The 16915-nt window shown below is 40.7% G+C and overlaps 2 protein-coding genes across 2 annotated transcripts; one reads left to right on the top strand and one right to left on the bottom strand.

The window, feature by feature from the left end:
* The first annotated feature begins 1381 nt into the window (after nucleotides 1–1381).
* ttc34 (tetratricopeptide repeat domain 34) lies at nucleotides 1382–7639 on the top strand. Its single transcript, XM_039800438.1, has 7 exons — nucleotides 1382–3167; nucleotides 3613–3835; nucleotides 4968–5160; nucleotides 5551–5717; nucleotides 6195–6468; nucleotides 6659–6873; nucleotides 7094–7639. The coding sequence occupies exons 1-7, from the start codon at nucleotides 1432–1434 to the stop codon at nucleotides 7637–7639; spliced, it is 3354 nt and encodes a 1117-aa protein (XP_039656372.1). The 5' UTR covers nucleotides 1382–1431.
* Nucleotides 7640–7961: 322 nt separating this feature from the next.
* On the bottom strand, nucleotides 7962–16623 carry alas2 (aminolevulinate, delta-, synthase 2). The gene is made up of 10 exons (XM_039799789.1): nucleotides 16470–16623; nucleotides 14675–15026; nucleotides 14493–14588; nucleotides 14123–14345; nucleotides 13457–13641; nucleotides 13146–13325; nucleotides 12084–12248; nucleotides 10691–10959; nucleotides 9073–9235; nucleotides 7962–8610 (listed from the first exon to the last, which is right to left on the bottom strand). Exons 2-10 carry the CDS (start codon nucleotides 15003–15005, stop codon nucleotides 8447–8449), a joined length of 1776 nt encoding a protein of 591 aa, XP_039655723.1. The 5' UTR covers nucleotides 15006–15026; nucleotides 16470–16623; the 3' UTR covers nucleotides 7962–8446.
* Between the last annotated feature and the right edge of the window lie 292 nt (nucleotides 16624–16915).

Genomic DNA, 16915 nt, shown 5'->3' with positions numbered 1-16915 from the left:
TTGTGAAACATCAAGTCAGTCTCGATCAGTCTCTACACATCCGTCAGTCTGCGGTTGCGGTCTTCCTATGAGCACGAGCGTTTAGTGGTTTCCATTGGAAACCGGACCCGTGCTCACAAGAACAACAGCTCGCGCATCAGGACAGTCCCGGTGTCCCACTCAGACAACAGAAGAGAGCCAGGAGGATTTTACAGTGATGCGAATCTAGTTTCGGTCGGTTTTTTTAATACCTTGTCTTTCCACCTGTTATAGACATAGACTTTAAAAAAAACTTCTCTGCAGCTTTTGTTGTATCAGCGGACAGACTGTGTTGCCCTGGCAACTCTGAGCTGAGAGCTATTGAATTACAAAAATGGGGTCCAGGTTTTCTGTCCTCAGGACCTTCAGTTACAGAAAATGAACTGACATCGACCGTATGCTCTCGGTGAGTTGTTTCCTTACTCAAAAGGTCACGAATTTAGTTGGGGTTTGTTCAGGTTTTGGTGGGTATACTATTGGGAACAAAAGGCCAAAAGATCAAACATGGGCCAGAGAAAGCAAGAAACCCCCTCAACACAAGAGGGCAATACGTGTTCAGTATGCAAAAAAAACTGTTTTAATTTCATTAATTTTGACCAACGTTTTTATCACTTATATATTATTTGTCCAAGTAATATTAGTGCACAACACGTTTTGCTTTAGGCCCTAAAGCAAAAAAAAAAAAAAAAAGAAATATTTGGGAATTTGGAAACATTTGACACAATATTCCCAAGTTTGCATGGTGGTGCAAAGAAGACTTTCAAACATGCTTGACTGAAAGTAATTAATAAGTAAGTGTTTCTTGTTAATAATGGGCCGTAATACTGTTGCTAAAGAGAGTTGTATCAGTGCCAGTTCCACAATGGGCCAAATCTTAGCAGTCAAAATAATATATATATATTATATATTAATGATGGCTGAATTCCATTTAGCCGCTTCAGTTTCAGGGTCCATGTATTGTTCATATTGTCACACTGTTATGTTTACTTGACACTTGAATAGAACAGAGCCATGCTAATGTTATAGACACCTGTGCTTTATCTCTATGACAAGTGAAAATATCTGTTGTGTTATATAGGCTAGTACATTTGTTAAGTTATTGCATCTTTTACATATTTTTTTTCATTGTCATATTTCTATTCTATATTTGTTTTTTTCTGTTTCAGTACTTTGCTTTAGTGTTTATTTCCTCTTAATATGTTTATGCACCAGTGACCAAGGCAAATTCCTTGTGTGATACTTACTTGGTAATAAATCCTATTCTGCTATGTTTCGATACAGTATGCTGAGTATTGATAATTCTGCTATGTAACAATCATTTGAAAGTGGAAAAAATAACTTAAAATCCTCATTACATGTTTTTTTAACCGTCGATGCTGTCATCACCGTGAATAGGTGAAGAGAGAAAAACGAATGGAGAGGGACTGCTGCCTGATCATGTCTGCTCTGGTTCGACCTGGAGTTAATGTTTCAGAGCTATGTAAGGATGGAGACAAGTTCCTTGAGGCTGGAGAGTTGGGGAGGGCTACCTCTCTCTACATGTCTGCCTTCAGGACTCACGCCGCCTCCACCGTGTCCCACATGCGGAACTTGAAGTCAGGCATGGGTGGGGTGATCTCTACTCTAGAAGGATGGCTTGACAGTCATGGGGAGAACCACCCTGTTCCGGGTTTTAACAAAGGTCTTGCAGCTGTGTTTCTGTCCACACTCTGCCCTAACAATCTGTCAGCCACAATTTTTAAGATGGAATCACTCCTTCAGAGTGGCGTGCATGGCTGCGAGGAGATTTTTGCTCGCTGCACTGCTCTGCTTGAAGGGATGCAAAACCCTCATCCACAAGATGCGACTCGCATGGTGTTGGAGATAACTCGTGCCCTGGCCTGCTTGCTCTCAGAGACTCACAGTATCAAGGGCCTGAAGCTTTACCTCAAAGCTTACCAGAGTAACAAATCTGAAACCGTCACACTGGTGAAAAGCAGACAAGCTCAGCACCTTACCAAAATAGTGATGGCCTTTACAGACCAAATACTGCACATACATCCCTCCCTGATATCTGACAGCGAGTGTGCAGTGACAACAAAGGAGAATGATAAGCTAGATGTAGAGGCTTCTTCTTGTTCTACAATTATTGAGTTTTTGTTGGCTATCTCACCTGGCAATAGAGAAGTGCATGAACTTCAAGCAGCATATTTATTTTTGACAGGCAGGTTTATGGACAGTGCAGAGGTGTACTCTGCTCTCTTGCATCATGGTAATTGTCAGAAAACATCAGAGTGTAGCACAGACAAATCATACCAAGACCCTCCTGAGAGGAGAGCTAGACTCTTAACCAGTCGAGCAGCTGCCTGCTTGTCTGCAGGTGGACGGACCGCGGAGGCATGCAGGGATCTGGGTGAAGCATTTGAGTTTCACCCTGCCACTGCCCGAATTTATTTTCAAAAGCTATTCACAGATCATGGTACTGCTCGCAACCATCTCCGTCAGCAGGCAGAGAGAGGCCTGTATGGTTACAGAGAACGGGTCACCATCCGTCCAGACCTGAGGTCCTCTGAAGGAGTTGAGCTCCTGGACCCTGTGATCACTCAGTTACGGACTCTGTGCCATTTAGAGCCTGACGGGGGAGGCAGAGAGTTGCGAGTACGACTGGCTGACTGTCTGCTCCTCAGAGGGGAACACAAAGAGACCCTCTCCATCTGTAGCCAGCTAGCTGCTGCCCAAGGTCAGCAGAGCTATCAAAACACGGTGCAGGTTCTTTGTGGATATGCACGACTTCTCTCAGATGACCACAAGGGGGCGTTAGAAGACTTCCAGGCTGTGATTGAACACAATGCCCCCCACCCATCCAGCTGTGTGCGTGCCCTCTGTGGCAGGGGGCTCCTGCGAATGATGGGCGGCTTACACTACCTCACAGCTCTTGACTATGTGACAGCTAGCAGGCTGCACCCTCAGGAAACCGCACTGACTGTTCGCTGCTTGGTGCCATGGAACTACAGGGGGCTGCTGTTTACTGTTTTACTAGAGCAGGGACGAGTCATGCTGGAGGGGACAGGGGAGCACGAATCCAAGTCCAGTTCAAGTGAAGACTCCCAACAGCCCCAGCAGGGGGATCAGCCCCAGGCCCCTTCAAAGAGAAAAAAACACAGATCAGGGTAGGATGTTTGTCTCACAAACAGTTTACTCAATAGGCCTTTTTTTGGAAGACAGTTTGACATGTCACAGTAGGAAAAGCACAGGTGTAAATAATAAAATGAATCATGGCTGAATTCCATTTAGCCGCTTCAGTTTCAGGGATCTGGTATTGTGCATTCTGGCTCACTGTCACACTGTCATGGATTACTGGGACATTTAGAACAGAGCCATTGCTTTTCCTGCTATGACAAGTAAAAATGTCTGCTGTGAAAAAGGCTTAGGGTGTGTCACTTATCCAAAATCAGAAGTTAGCCATGCACACTTTTGGAAAATGTATTTAATTCTGTGGTTAAAGTTGATCTCAATGACATTACACATTTCAGTTTATTATCTCTGTTCTCATTCATGTTTTCTCATTGAAAAGCATTTCCTTGGTGTTGCACTTTTTCCTGCCCCGTGCTTTAGGACTCCAGCTGGTGTCCAGTCTCTAGCTGTGCTGCTGATGGAGCTCCAGCCCGGTGATGATGGGTCTCAGATTCTGGCAGCAGATGCTTTGTACCAGCTTGGCCGAGTGGAGGAGGCCTACCGCCTACTACTTTCCATTGGGCCCAGCAGTCCTCGGGCACCCATCCTGGCTCGCCTCGCCCTGCTACAGCTGCACAGAGGCTTTCTTTATGACACCAATCAGGTATGTGGGTTTGGGGCAGTGGGTCCCAAAAGTGAGACCAACATGTTTTTTCAAGCGGGATCCAGAGTGCGTTTTCGCCTAATAGGAAAACTTTCATTATTATTTATTTGTTTTCAACAGTTTTATGATTCATGACATGTGAAGATTCGGCAAATGTTTCAATCAAAGATTTAACAATCCAAACAGTAATTTCTGCACATATAGCAGAAACAGGTAGCCATTTAAAATTATTGTGTGACAAGATCTCTTCTTCTTCTTCTTCTTACTAGTATTTATGTGTTATAAGGAACATTTGCATGAAAATAGAAAGACCTGTGTCATTCTCATTCACTTAAATGTCTCTCTGGGCACAGCTTCAAAGTGTCTACATTCAAGAAATCAGGAGGATCCACAAGGACTCAATTACACGCCCTTTCTTAATTTGTATATGAGTTGATGTAGCCTTCACAAATAATATACTGCAGCAGAGCTGCAACATGATAAACCACAGGTGCTGCCCAGCAGACAAGAGCAACATTAAAAAAGTCTAGTCACCTGTAGAATCACCAGCATGTTCAGCATTAAAACTACAAATCAGTTGATTTAGTCTTACTCTTTTTTATTAATGAATTTAATTAATGTAATTGAATTTTGAATGTTTTTTAGTCAACACTGACTCCAGTCTACATACTGTTCTACGTTTATGTTAGTCACAGATAGCCCATAGAGCTGTGACTGTGAATTCCTTTTATTTAAATATCAAGCACTTTTCTCCAGGATTAAAATGACATTTTAGTTTGGGAGTGTAAGATAAACTGGATAGGCCTGGTCTGCTCTAAGCTAAGGTCATGTTTCTAGTTTTTAAACAGCTAAGAAATCTTGCGACACATTATAACTGCATAATAAAAACAAATGTGGTTACTGAACGTTTGCCAAAGAATATTTGCAATTTTGTTATACGTTAATATTAGTCAATAAGTGTAGTCTCAGCCGATGCCAAGTGAGTAACTGAACTGAATACCATTTTTTATGTTCGTAAGTCTGTAGTAATAAAGTAACAACACAGTGGTGTGTCAGGTCAGGTAGCTTAATACATGTATTTCTTAATGTTACAGTGAAAGAGATAAAGATTTCGTATCTGTTTTCTCTGCAGCTGCTTAAAAAGCTCATTCAGTGTGGCGATACGAGCTGCTTGCGCCCCCTGTTGGCGGTAGCACAACAGAAGGACCGGGCTCTTCTGCAGGCGCACTGCCACTCTGCTGCTAAACGCATCCTGGAGGGCACGCGAGAGGAGAGCACCATCAGGGAGGCTGTGGCATATCTCTCCATTGCCATCATGGCCTCTGGTGATTAGAATCTGATTGATGAAATATTGATGTTTGTTATTGGTCTGATTCTGATTTTTGACTTAATAAATAGTGGGTAATACTTTAATCTAGATAGGATTTGAGGGATAAAGAGAAGGGTTGTCACAAAACAGAGGCTTTGTTTCTGTGTTTGGCTTCAACAGAGGTACATAACTTTCAAAACCTTGAACACAAAGCAGGCAGATCAGCTCTGTATTATTTAACTATGAGACAGCCAACCTGAGCAGAAGCAATTTTAACACATATCATACAAACACGGTGTGTTTGGATTAGTGATTCTTTAGGTATAAATATGGAAGTAGTCAATGCAATTGAAAATGATAATGCTGTGAATATTGTGAAACTAATCAAATCATTTTATTTTTCAAGGTGGCGTGGCAGCAGAGTCTTTACTAGAGAGAGCGAGGTGTTATGCCCTGCTGGGCCAACGAAAGACAGCCATCTTTGATTTCAGTGCCATACTGAAGGAGCACCCGAAACATGTTCAGGCCCTCTGTGGAAGAGGCTTCACCTATCTCATGCTGAACCAACAAAAAGTATTAAAATTAAAAGTATTGAGTTGAAATGCTACGAAAACATGCCATAGCTCAGAGCTTGTACAGTAATTAAAACAATTTATTCCTTTTTTATGGCCTTCTCTAGACTAGAGAGCCGCACATTGTTTACACATTAGTGGCTGAAACTGTTAACTGGAAAGGTAACTGTTTGAAAAAAATAGTTTCCGAAGGCACAATATATAATGACATCTGTAAACTGCCAGTATCATGCTTATGTTTACCAGTGTGGGCAGGAAAAAAGAGGTAAAATATGTATCATTTCATGTTGGCAGAGACAGTCAACACACCTAACAATAGAAATAATTTGGGCAAATATGATCTACATAATCTCAGGAGATGTGATGTTTTTTTTCCACAAACATTTCAATTTTGGCTGATAAGACAAACATATTTTTGAGTGTCGGCGATATGTATGTTCAATTTAAATATAATATTCAAACTGCCTCTTCCCCTCAGGAATGCACTCATGATATACTGGCAGCCCTTCAGATAAACACTGACATAGTCACCAAAGACATCCTATCACTCAAGGACAAGGCACGAAAGCTTGTCTGTGATTGGCTGCATCAGCTCTGTCGGACCAATCTGTCGGACATCCTGCTCGCCAATGCTGTCCCCTGCCATGAAGAGCAGCTCAGAGAGGCTTTTACAATTGGTGGAGCTCTGATGAAGACAGACTGCAGAGACCCCAGATGGCATCTCCTCTATGTGGACATACTTTTAGCCAAAGGTGAGGTGGGAACTTTTCCAAACTTTGCTACTGAAATTCTCAGTGGGATCCTTGATGTCACTGGAAATTGTCTGGTTAGAAGAATTTGGTTTAGGCTGTGCAGGGTTTCCACTTTGATCAAGAGAACCATTAAACCTGGTGCTCCTGGTTTGCAGTAATCCTGACTCCTGCTGTTATCCATCTACTCCAGGTGAAGTTAAGGCAGCAGGCGCTCATCTGTGCCAGGTGTTTGGCCAGGAGCCGAGAGATGCAGTGGCCCAGGCCAGGGTGGGTGTGCTGGAGGCCTGGAAGCAGAACTACCGCAGCGCAGCTCGCAGGCTCAGCAAACTGACTGAGAAAGATTTGTCCAGTCTGGGCTTCTTGCTGGCCCTTATCCCATTCAATCAGCGCAAATGCATGGCACAGGTAAGCCTACGTGCAGGAATCCTCGATTCAGTTTAGAAATAGCGGCATTGCTGATGTAAAAGTATGCATAATGTATTTGTAAGAAGATGGAGAACATCAACAAACACTTTTAAAATACTTACAAGACAGGGCAACAGCGTAATTACCTTAATTAGGCTAAAGTATTGTATGTATTTATAAATATTTGACATATTATTGCTCGGCATCTATATTGTAACAGGCAGCAGCACAGGAGGCCAGCAGTGTGTCATCAGGTGGCCAGTGGGATCAGGCCCTCAAACTCCTGACTGTGGCAGTACAAGCAGTGGGCAATTACAGACTCCAGTATCTTCGCCAGCGGGCTGCGTGCCTCGCTCACCTGGGCCTACACGAGCGGGCCATAGCTGACCTGGACAGAGTTATCCAGAAACACAATGGATCTGATGCCAGCTGCTCAGATGAGTCCCAAGTGTGGGCAGAAGACCTGTGTCGGCGAGGCCACAGCCTGGTGCTATGTTCCAGAGAAGGAGCTGCTCTAGAGGACTTTACTCGGGCCTTGGAGCTCCACAGGAACCAAGCCATCCAGTGTGTGGAGGCTGGTCTGGGGAGGCTACGTCTGGCTGAGTGCTTCCTGCGGGGAGCACTGCAGCACTATGGGGAGCAGCAGCTCAGTAAAGCCTGGACAATGATTGAAAGTGGTCTAGTTGTGGACAGTGACAACACAGAGCTACGCAGACTGAGGGCAAAGGTCAAACGAGAAGTAGCCAGCCCCTGCAATGTCAACTAGTGTTGATAGTCAGAATCGCACAGGAGCTCCAGCTGAGCTCACATAATGTAGCTGTGTCAGTGCCTGTACCTTAAGATGTCATACTGTGGAGGAACAATCTAACTGATGAGAAATCTTCCACAATTTTATAGCATGTTTGATGGTTCTAATGGTTTGAGGACACGGTCCTTCGGTTCATATTATGTCTTTCAATTTCAATTTCAATTTGTAGGATTAACAACAGTGTTTGTTATAGTATTTTATATCTTTATAATTACAGCAAAGCAGTATATTGAATTTGAAAAGAATATATGTGAATGGTAGATATTTTCAACACCACACATGTATAGAATGTTTTATTATCCCGTATTTTATGAATGATTTAACCTCAGCACTTCATACATTTTATGACTGAATAATCAGTAATTGAATTATTGTAACATAAACAAAACATGATGGTCATGATCATTATATTGTATGAAGGAAATCATGCATAATGAAATTAAATATATTTTAATTCAAACCATCACACCTAGATAATAGATTTAAGAAAGTGCCCACGTGCAGGTTTTATGCTTTTGAAATGGAGAAGGCACAATTTCTTTAATCATATCCATGACAGCAAACAATTTAATAAGCATAAATACAGGAAAACAGAAATAAATATTGGAATTTAGTTCATACCACTCACGTTAAAGCTAAAATCAGTACTCTTCTCAGTGCATTTGAAGAAGGACTTTATCATTTAAAAAGATGTTGAATTTAGAATAACATTTATGCATTTACTGTATGTGTAACTTCTGTTGAGAAGCTACATGTACTTTGGTATTATGCCAACACAGTAATGTATTGTGGTTCCATGTTGCCGAAGTAAGATCTCTCCCACTCACTCATAAGGTCAAAATGCAGCGGACGGTCACAGAAGGTGCAGGAAGCTGTGGCCGGGCTGCTGACCTGGAGCCCTGCCTCCTGCCACACCTCCACCAGTTTCTCTGTGGATGAAACACAGACACTCATAAGACTTAACAATTAAAGGCAAATATTTATGTATCTTTAACGTCTCTGTCTTAAAATGTAATCTCTGCTCATTTTAGCACCAAAGTTATGGTATTAGTTTTGCTACTAAGGGGCAACAATGTAATGGTCTCTACAGAATATTGTAATTTTACTGCATTTGCAGTATGTGGTGATAAGCGGATGCCAAGAGACTCATACATGCTTACAAAGCAAAGGGACTCACTGAGGAAAACATAAATCACTTGTACTGGCCATTCCTGGGGGGGAAACAAATGAATTAATGTGCACAGATTTTAAAATCCAGTTCTCAAATTACCTAATTATTTACTCGGGCCTTGGAGCTCCACAGGGACCAAGCCATCCAGTCCTCGCTTAACCTATTTAAATGTTTACTAGAAAAATTCGGACCTAATTTTGGTAACGATCCCCACACTCACCCACAAAGTAGTCCATCATGGCGGGGTTGTGATGAGGAGAAGGAGCCAGGCGCAGCAACTCCTCACCACGAGGCACCGTGGGGTAGTTGATGGCCTGGACGTAGATGTTGTGTCTCTCCAGCAGGGTGTCACACACCTTGGTGTTGAGCTCAGCGTTGCCCACCTAGAAAATGGGTGACGAAAGGTGAATTGAACTGTTAAGTGGATGCTTTTATTCAGCACAATCATTGTTATCCGTGTAGGAATCGAAGCCATTACTATGGTTGCTTTGGTCAATGGAGTCAAAAGTATGCAATTGGAATTATCATAGAATCTTTTATGCATTTTTAAAAAGTAATTACAAATTGATTATTTCAATTAGCATTTAAATGATGCCTAAAACATGATAAAGTCACAATAACTGAATTTTAAACAGGAATCACAAATTAAATGGTATCACAAAAAGATTTGAGTTTGCATAATTTCAAATGCAAATTTAATTTACTTAATGGCTTATAATTGCTTTTTAAAGAATATAAATTGGATTATAATTAAACACTGAAAAAGTCTAATTATTCCTGTGGCACACTCCAGACTCCATATATTCTGTGCTGTACTTGTTGAGTTATAGAGGAGTTAGTCTATATCCACGACGTTCCACTTCCGGGATTGCTCTCGTTCTGACGGAAATTCTGACGGAAATTCTGCCGGATGTCCATCTTTTACTTCCGCTTTCTTTGTGTTGTAATTTATCGGTCGATTTCTGTCCAATCTGAGTTTTCCATTGCACGACTAAAACAACCTTTGAACGAACACATGTTCCACCAAAACAAGTTCCTTCCTGAGACTATTTTGCAGCGGCTTGTGGCTCCGCTCACCACTTAGCACCGCCCAAGACGACTGTGATTGGTTTAAAGAAATGCCAATAAACGAGAGCACATTTTTCTCCCATCCCGGATTGCTGTGCGGACTAGCCAGACCCTCCTCTGCAGCGTTGTGGTGGAAGGTCTGGCAATGCAAGACCATAGAGGAGTAGACATTACGCCTTTTTCACAACAGACATTTTGACTTATCACAGTCGTAAAAACTCAGGGGTTACTAATAACATAACAACATAACGATGGCTCCTTTCTATTCAAGTGTCCCAGTAAGTCATGACAGTGTGACAGAGAACCAGCACGCGCAATACCAGGACCCTGAAACTGAAGCAGCCAAATGGAATCCAGCCATCATTGATTTCATTGTGCACCCTTTCCTACTGTGACATGTCAAAAGTGAAAAGAAACTACACAGTGATGCTCATAAAAGGCTACATCTTGCATCTACAAAATGGCATGTTACAATAGGTTTCTTATACATCATAATATTAATGTTAAGGGTTGATACAGACAATTGTTGTTATAGCCTAAGTGCCAGACTTGCTCCTTAATGATGTAACAGCTAAATGTGTTGTCATCCAGTTCCTAATAGATTATTCTCTGTGACAATTAATAATAAATAAATGATAAATTGCTTTGCTAATATTTCTGTGATCTAAAAGATACTCTAACTAGAACTACTAACAACTAGAATAGTCAGATGAGGAGTTGGTGAAGTGAGATATGGTAGAGGAGGCAGCAGCACTGCCAAACCTTCGTACCCGTATGGGGATGATGTGGCTAGGACAGTTGACCACAGGTAGGCCCTTATCCATGAGCAGCTGCCTCATGTGTTTGACGTTCCTCTGGTGGGCTCTGCGGAGCACCTGCCCCTCGGGGCTCTTCAGGACCCGGACAGACTCCAGGGCTCCAGCCAGGACCATCGGGGGCAGGGCAGTGGTGAAGATGAAGCCGGCTGCGAAGGAGCGCACTGTGTCCACCAGGGCGGCGCTGCTGGCGATGTAGCCTCCAAAACATCCAAAGGCTTTGCCTGGAACAGCAACAGATGACAAAGGGCTTGTGAGGTGAGGAGACAGAAAATAATCAGTAATTTGAGGTACACATTTTCTACACATTTCAGAGGCGACATATTTTATTCCATGTATTTTTTTGACAGCTAAAGTTAATATTAATAAATATTAATATGTTAATATTTTACATATGAAATATGCATTGTTAAAGATAAAACTACCCAAGAGTATATATAGATGTTATAATAATAATAATTATTATAATAATACAGTTATGTAACCTATACAATAACAGCAGCTGGAAAACACCCATTTTGCATATTGTGTACTTTTACTTTTAATACATATGTAGATTTATTAATCATACTACTGTAATTTTGAATGCTAATAGATTGAAAGAAGAATCCGATGGATACACATTAATAAAGCATGACACATTCTATCAACATATTCTGTTGATAGTGAGACTAAACTCTCACTGTTATATTTTAAAGTCCCAAATATACTTTTATAGAGTTAAATGATATGATAAATTGATAAATGATTGATTGTTGCTTCTGTGTCAAATTATGACATCATCATAATGTATCAAACCGCACTGTGAGTTTTGTGGGTTGATGTCACCCTATTCATTTATTTCACTTTGAGCTTGTTTCTTTATTTATTGCCAAGTGAACACTTGCAACTAGGCCTTGTCAAGTCATGCGTTGTAATGCAGGATTAGTTTACACTTGATATGTGCTTGACAGGGATTTCTACCTAAAACCTTCAGTTGTCATAAAGCTACACACTGCACCGACTCCCTGATGATGGTTTTATCAGTGCGACCAGAGAGGAGTAGAGTAGAGCTGGCACCCCGCTGATAAAACCTCTGCTTCATCCTGCCATCATTTAACCAACATCAGAGCAGCAGTCTCATGCTTGTTGAGAGCTTTTGCCGTGTTGGCAATATGACAGTTAGTGCAAAGATCACTCTAAATGGGAGTTTGGCCAAGAAAAGAGGCAATTAATCTAAGACAGTTTGAAGCTGTTTGCCTTGCCCTTTTAGTGTAATAGTATATGTCATCATACATTTCATAACAAAACAGAGATACTTGTGAAATGTTCAAAGGACAAGAAGTTTAGCTTTTCAAAAGATACTCACCTAAAGTTCCAGAAACAATGTCAATCTTGTGCATAATGTTGTCCCTCTCTCCCACTCCAGCTCCATGGGCTCCGTACAGGCCCACAGCGTGAACTTCATCGACAAACGTCAGAGCTCCATAACGATGAGCGACATCGCATAACTCTTCCAGAGGACATATGGCACCTGGAAGCCCCAGAGAATAAGATGCTATTATTAGAAGTGTTCAATATAGGCGACCAGCAGGAAATACATCCTGCAAATGCCATCACTGTGTAAGATCTAGATGTATATGCTTATATGTGGAGAGTTATTTACACTATTTGTAAAGATGATAATCTCTCCTACATCTACAAATCATAAAATGTTTATATTAACACAACCTTTTTGTGTTAGTGTTTAAAAAAATAACAATCCTGAAAACCATCCCCCAATCCCCAGTCATCCATTCAGTCTACTTCAGTGCTTTGTGGAGCTGTCAGCCGTGTAATATCACACGGAGAAATAGAGCTGAGGGGGTCAGTGATGACAGTGATGAATGACAAATAATGCAGACTGAATAACTGAAGATTATAGAAATATACATACTCAAAACATGGCTCTCTCTTTTTCTTGATTTATAATATACATATAGAATGAGCAAATTTGCAAGTGGGATTTCTTCTCATTAATGGTACTTAAACCCAGTGTTTTAAGTGATTTTCTTGCTTTATCAGAACAAAAGTTGAGATTTTAAATGGCTCATTGTATTTTCCTCTTTAAAAGGTATTATTCAAACTATAGATATTGTATGGCTTAAATGTGAGCTAGAGATTTTCATATCCACAAAGCCACCTACATTTGTATATATATTTTTTCTCTTAAACGACTGTAAACATACAGTATTTGGCCTACTTAATAAAAAAAAAGTAAGTGAATAAATATCAAGATTTACATATAATTGATTGATATCTAAACTGTTTCTGCATTCAAAGGGTAAGTTTAAGTAGCTTTACCCTCCACCATATATCTGATTAACTGAATAAATTAATTAAATCTAAATAATCTGCTCTATCATTGCAAATAACACTTCATAGTACTAACCATCCATTGAGTGCACAGTCTCGAAAGCTACTATTTTGGGTGTCTTGGGGTCAGAGCGTTGCAGCAGTTCCTCCAGGTGTCGACTGTCATTGTGGCGGAAGATGAAGCGCTTGGCTCCGCTGTTCCTGATGCCCTGAATCATCGATGCGTGGTTCCCTGCATCAGAGTAGATCTCGCACCCTGTACGCCACAGTGAACACACCATGAAACCAGTGGAGATGACTTCTATCTAAACAGTATCAACCCTGACATAGTATCACCTTTTCTACAAGGTATGAAATGTGAAATATAGGTCAGTGGTCAGTATTTACCTGGCAGCATCTTAGCCAAAGTGAAGAGGGTGGAGTCATTTGCCACGAAGCAGGAGGAGAAGGCCAGAGCTGCGTCTTTCTGGTGCAGCTGTGCCAGCTCCTTTTCCAGTGACACATGGAAGTTACTGGTGCCTGAGATGTTCCTGGTCCCGCCTGCTCCTGCGCCGTGCTTTTCCACAGCATCTCTGCGATCATCCAGGACAAAAGGATCAATTATTACATGCCATGAAAGGGGTTACCATCTCTTTCCTTTAATTATTCTTTCATATTCAGTCTCAAACATCAAAAAAAAGTTTTCTTTTTGCCAGAGCCTTAGAATCAAGTCAGACTCATAGTAAGACTTGTGACTGGACTTGGACTTGACTACCATAAGACCTTGTTAACTTGACCTTTGCCTCGTTGAGTTGATTAGAGAGCTGACAGCAAAAACATTCAAGTCTCAAAATAAGAAAATAAAGGTTAACAAAAATCAGTGACAGGCAGGTCCTAACACAATTCATCTTGAAAAATGAATTAATAGGCCTACCCATTAAAAGGACTTCATCTCCACAATGTAAGTAAGTATAAATACACTATAACACAGCTTTGAAAGGAAAATGCAGTTAGACACATGAAAAACTGTGTAAAATAATGATATTTGCTTTTTTTCCTCCCATTTCCTTCTACCTGATTGCACTGAGCACCTGTGGGTGTCGACTCATTCCCAGATAGTCATTGCTGCACCAGACGGAAACCTGGGAGCCCTCCCGCCCAGAGATGGAGTAATCCTCAGCAAACGGGAAGACCTCAGCGCTCCTATTCACGGTCTTGAAGACTCTGTATGTGTGGTCCTTCTTTTTCTCAGCGATCTTCTCAATAAAGAAGCGGTCATAGTCATAGCTGGGGCCAACTGCAGGGGGAATAGTTTTGACTTTAATTCAGTGACAGCATTCAATGAACAGCTAATCTAATTAGGAAAATAAAGAAACATGTTTCACTAGACTGCATCATATTATAATACTAGAGGCTTTCTGTTCATTTTAACTGTAAAACACACCCATGTTGTCTTTGAGGAGGTGGGTGACAGTGTTGGGTTGAGCTGGTGTTGGGAGGATTGCATCCTTTAAACCCTTCAACAGAGAAGTCATCAAACCTGTGGAACAGAAGTGTCAGTGTGAGATGTTACTATTTTGTCTTGTGTTGACTTCAGCCTCATTACAGCTGTTTAATTCTTCCTACCATCTTGGACGTCCTCCTGTACTTCAGGGCTGGCTCGGACAATCCCAATCTCAGAGGTGACAAAGGGGCAGCCCTTCGATACAGACACAGCAACCTCAGTAGCTCTCAGAGCAAACAGCCTCCTTTGATCAACTGTGGAAAGTTGGTGACTCCTGGGTTTGATGGGTGAGACGCCCACCTTGGCCTCCAGAGAAGCTGTGCCGCTCACACTGATCTGGCGAGTGATGATGGGGCATTGATCGGCCAGAGACAGCAAGGTGGCTCCAGTTCTCCTCAAAGCTGGCTTAGGCACAGACTTTAGGAAGGGGCAGTGATGAAGGAAGGCAGCCATTGCAGTGCAGCTGTTCTTACTCTGAGTTAGGATGAAAGATGGGAAATTCATTTCATTCTACAAAAACTCCAACGCATATGCGTTATATTTGTAAAGGGTATGGATTTCATTGCAGTCAGGATGTGTAAAAGAGGGTTATGTATTTACTTTTGCCTGACGAAATTGTTGCTCAAAACTAAAATCTCATCCAAAATGTGAAATAAGGATAACTGAATTTGACAATCCCATCATAGTTTACAAAGTTAAACATATTCAGAGAGGCCATATATATATATATATATATATATATATATATATATATATATATGTAAGTGATTCAGTTTAGCTACAGAGAGCAGTCGGTGCCTCCTCCAGGGTGCGGCAGGTTACTGCTGTTTATCTTAACTCTGCAGGCGCTCCAGTGCTGCCCTGACAGACGTCATCAGCTGAGGCTGGTTACCTATCAAATAATCCTCAATAAAACACAGCAAGGGTGCATCTAATTCTTTTGATTAATAACTTTAAATAAATTTCCCTGCTGTAAAATGTTTCTCTGACTCAGACGACGAAATGAATGTTGCATGTAAATAATCAACCAAATGATGACAAAAAAATTATTAATTGATCCAGGTTTTAATTTGCAGATGAGCTACTCTATGTGTAGTTTAGTTTACAAACAAAGGCCGACCAACTGTATCACCTCCCTCACAATCTCCTGTGGTCAGCAGATAAGGCAATTCTAAGAATCTGTGGCTTTCTCATGTGGTTAGATGTTATCGTTGTGTTGGCCTGTCAAAGACTGGAGTCTTTTAAACACCACAAGTAGTCACATGTTTTATCTTAGAAATGCTGTTTGGTTGTTGTTATTAAAAAAATTATTTTTATTGAATTGAAAGCATGTAACTATTAATCACATGCAAAAAAAGCCACATATACTATAGTTAGCTATAGGCTGTACTATCCACATCTCATTTCTTCTCATTGACTGTCAAGTCATTTATGAAAACACTATGTGTCCATCACTTCATATTCATTTATGGCATGTGTTTTCCACTACATGGATGGATGAATAAAGCACAAGTGAATATAAAAATGTATGCTATATTTATGTATAGCATGTAACAATATTTATTTAAACATTTATTCAACTAGGCAAGTCAATAAGACCAAATTCTTATTTACAATGGTGGCCTGCACTATATCAATGCATATTTTAATATGCCAGTGTATATAACAATACTACTTATGATACTAGTGTGATTACCACCACCACCACCACTAATTGTACTACTAATACTACTACTACTACTACTACTACAACAAAAAATCTAAATAATAATAGTATAGTGTTGATAACAACAACAACAATACTACTACTAATACTACTACTACTACTACTACTACTACTACTACTACTACTACTACTACTAATAATAATAATAATAATAATAATGAAACAGATAAGAATAAAGTTAAGAAGCTCACCTGTTGACCTGCACTGAGGACGAACTTCAGAACAGCAAATAGACAGAACGTCAGAAAGTGTCAACAGTTATTAGTCAGATGTTGAAAAGCAATCAGCTCTGCTCCCACCCTTCAGAGGGGTGGTATGGGTCTCAGCTTAGGGTGTGTGTGTGTGTGTGTGTGTGTGTGTGTGTGTGTGTGTGTGTGTGTGTGTGTGTGTGTTTGTGGCTAGTTACATGTAGCTATAATAATAATAATATTAATAGGCTATTTAATAATAATATCTTTAAAATCTTCTTTTTTAAAAAGAATTAAAATAATACAATACACAATAACGTCACTGTAAACTAATATTCGTTATGGTCTGCAAATATCAAATCGATGCTATAGTTAGTAAAAGTGATATGACGCTTCTCCTTTAGCATTTATCAAAATATGAATAGCCCATACATGTGACACATATTACA

This window comes from Perca fluviatilis, chromosome 5, assembly GCF_010015445.1.
Source record: "Perca fluviatilis chromosome 5, GENO_Pfluv_1.0, whole genome shotgun sequence".
In the NCBI taxonomy this organism is placed as follows: domain Eukaryota; kingdom Metazoa; phylum Chordata; class Actinopteri; order Perciformes; family Percidae; genus Perca; species Perca fluviatilis.
The sequence above is the reverse complement of the archived record's forward strand: the minus strand, read 5'-3'. Positions and strand labels throughout refer to the sequence as shown.

Excerpts from the sequence above, each read along its gene's own strand:
- ttc34 (XM_039800438.1), top strand. The coding sequence starts at position 1,432 with ATGGAGAGGGACTGCTGCCTGATCATGTCTGCTCTGGTTCGACCTGGA. Across the intron at positions 5,718-6,194 it reads TCATGCTGAACCAACAAAAA|GAATGCACTCATGATATACT; the intron begins GTATTAAAATTA and ends TCTTCCCCTCAG. Across the intron at positions 6,469-6,658 it reads GGACATACTTTTAGCCAAAG|GTGAAGTTAAGGCAGCAGGC; the intron begins GTGAGGTGGGAA and ends CATCTACTCCAG.
- alas2 (XM_039799789.1), bottom strand. The coding sequence starts at position 15,005 with ATGGCTGCCTTCCTTCATCACTGCCCCTTCCTAAAGTCTGTGCCTAAG. Across the intron at positions 13,642-14,122 it reads CAGGTGCTCAGTGCAATCAG|AGATGCTGTGGAAAAGCACG; the intron begins GTAGAAGGAAAT and ends GGATGATCGCAG. Across the intron at positions 8,611-9,072 it reads CATGATGGACTACTTTGTGG|AGAAACTGGTGGAGGTGTGG; the intron begins GTGAGTGTGGGG and ends TTTCATCCACAG.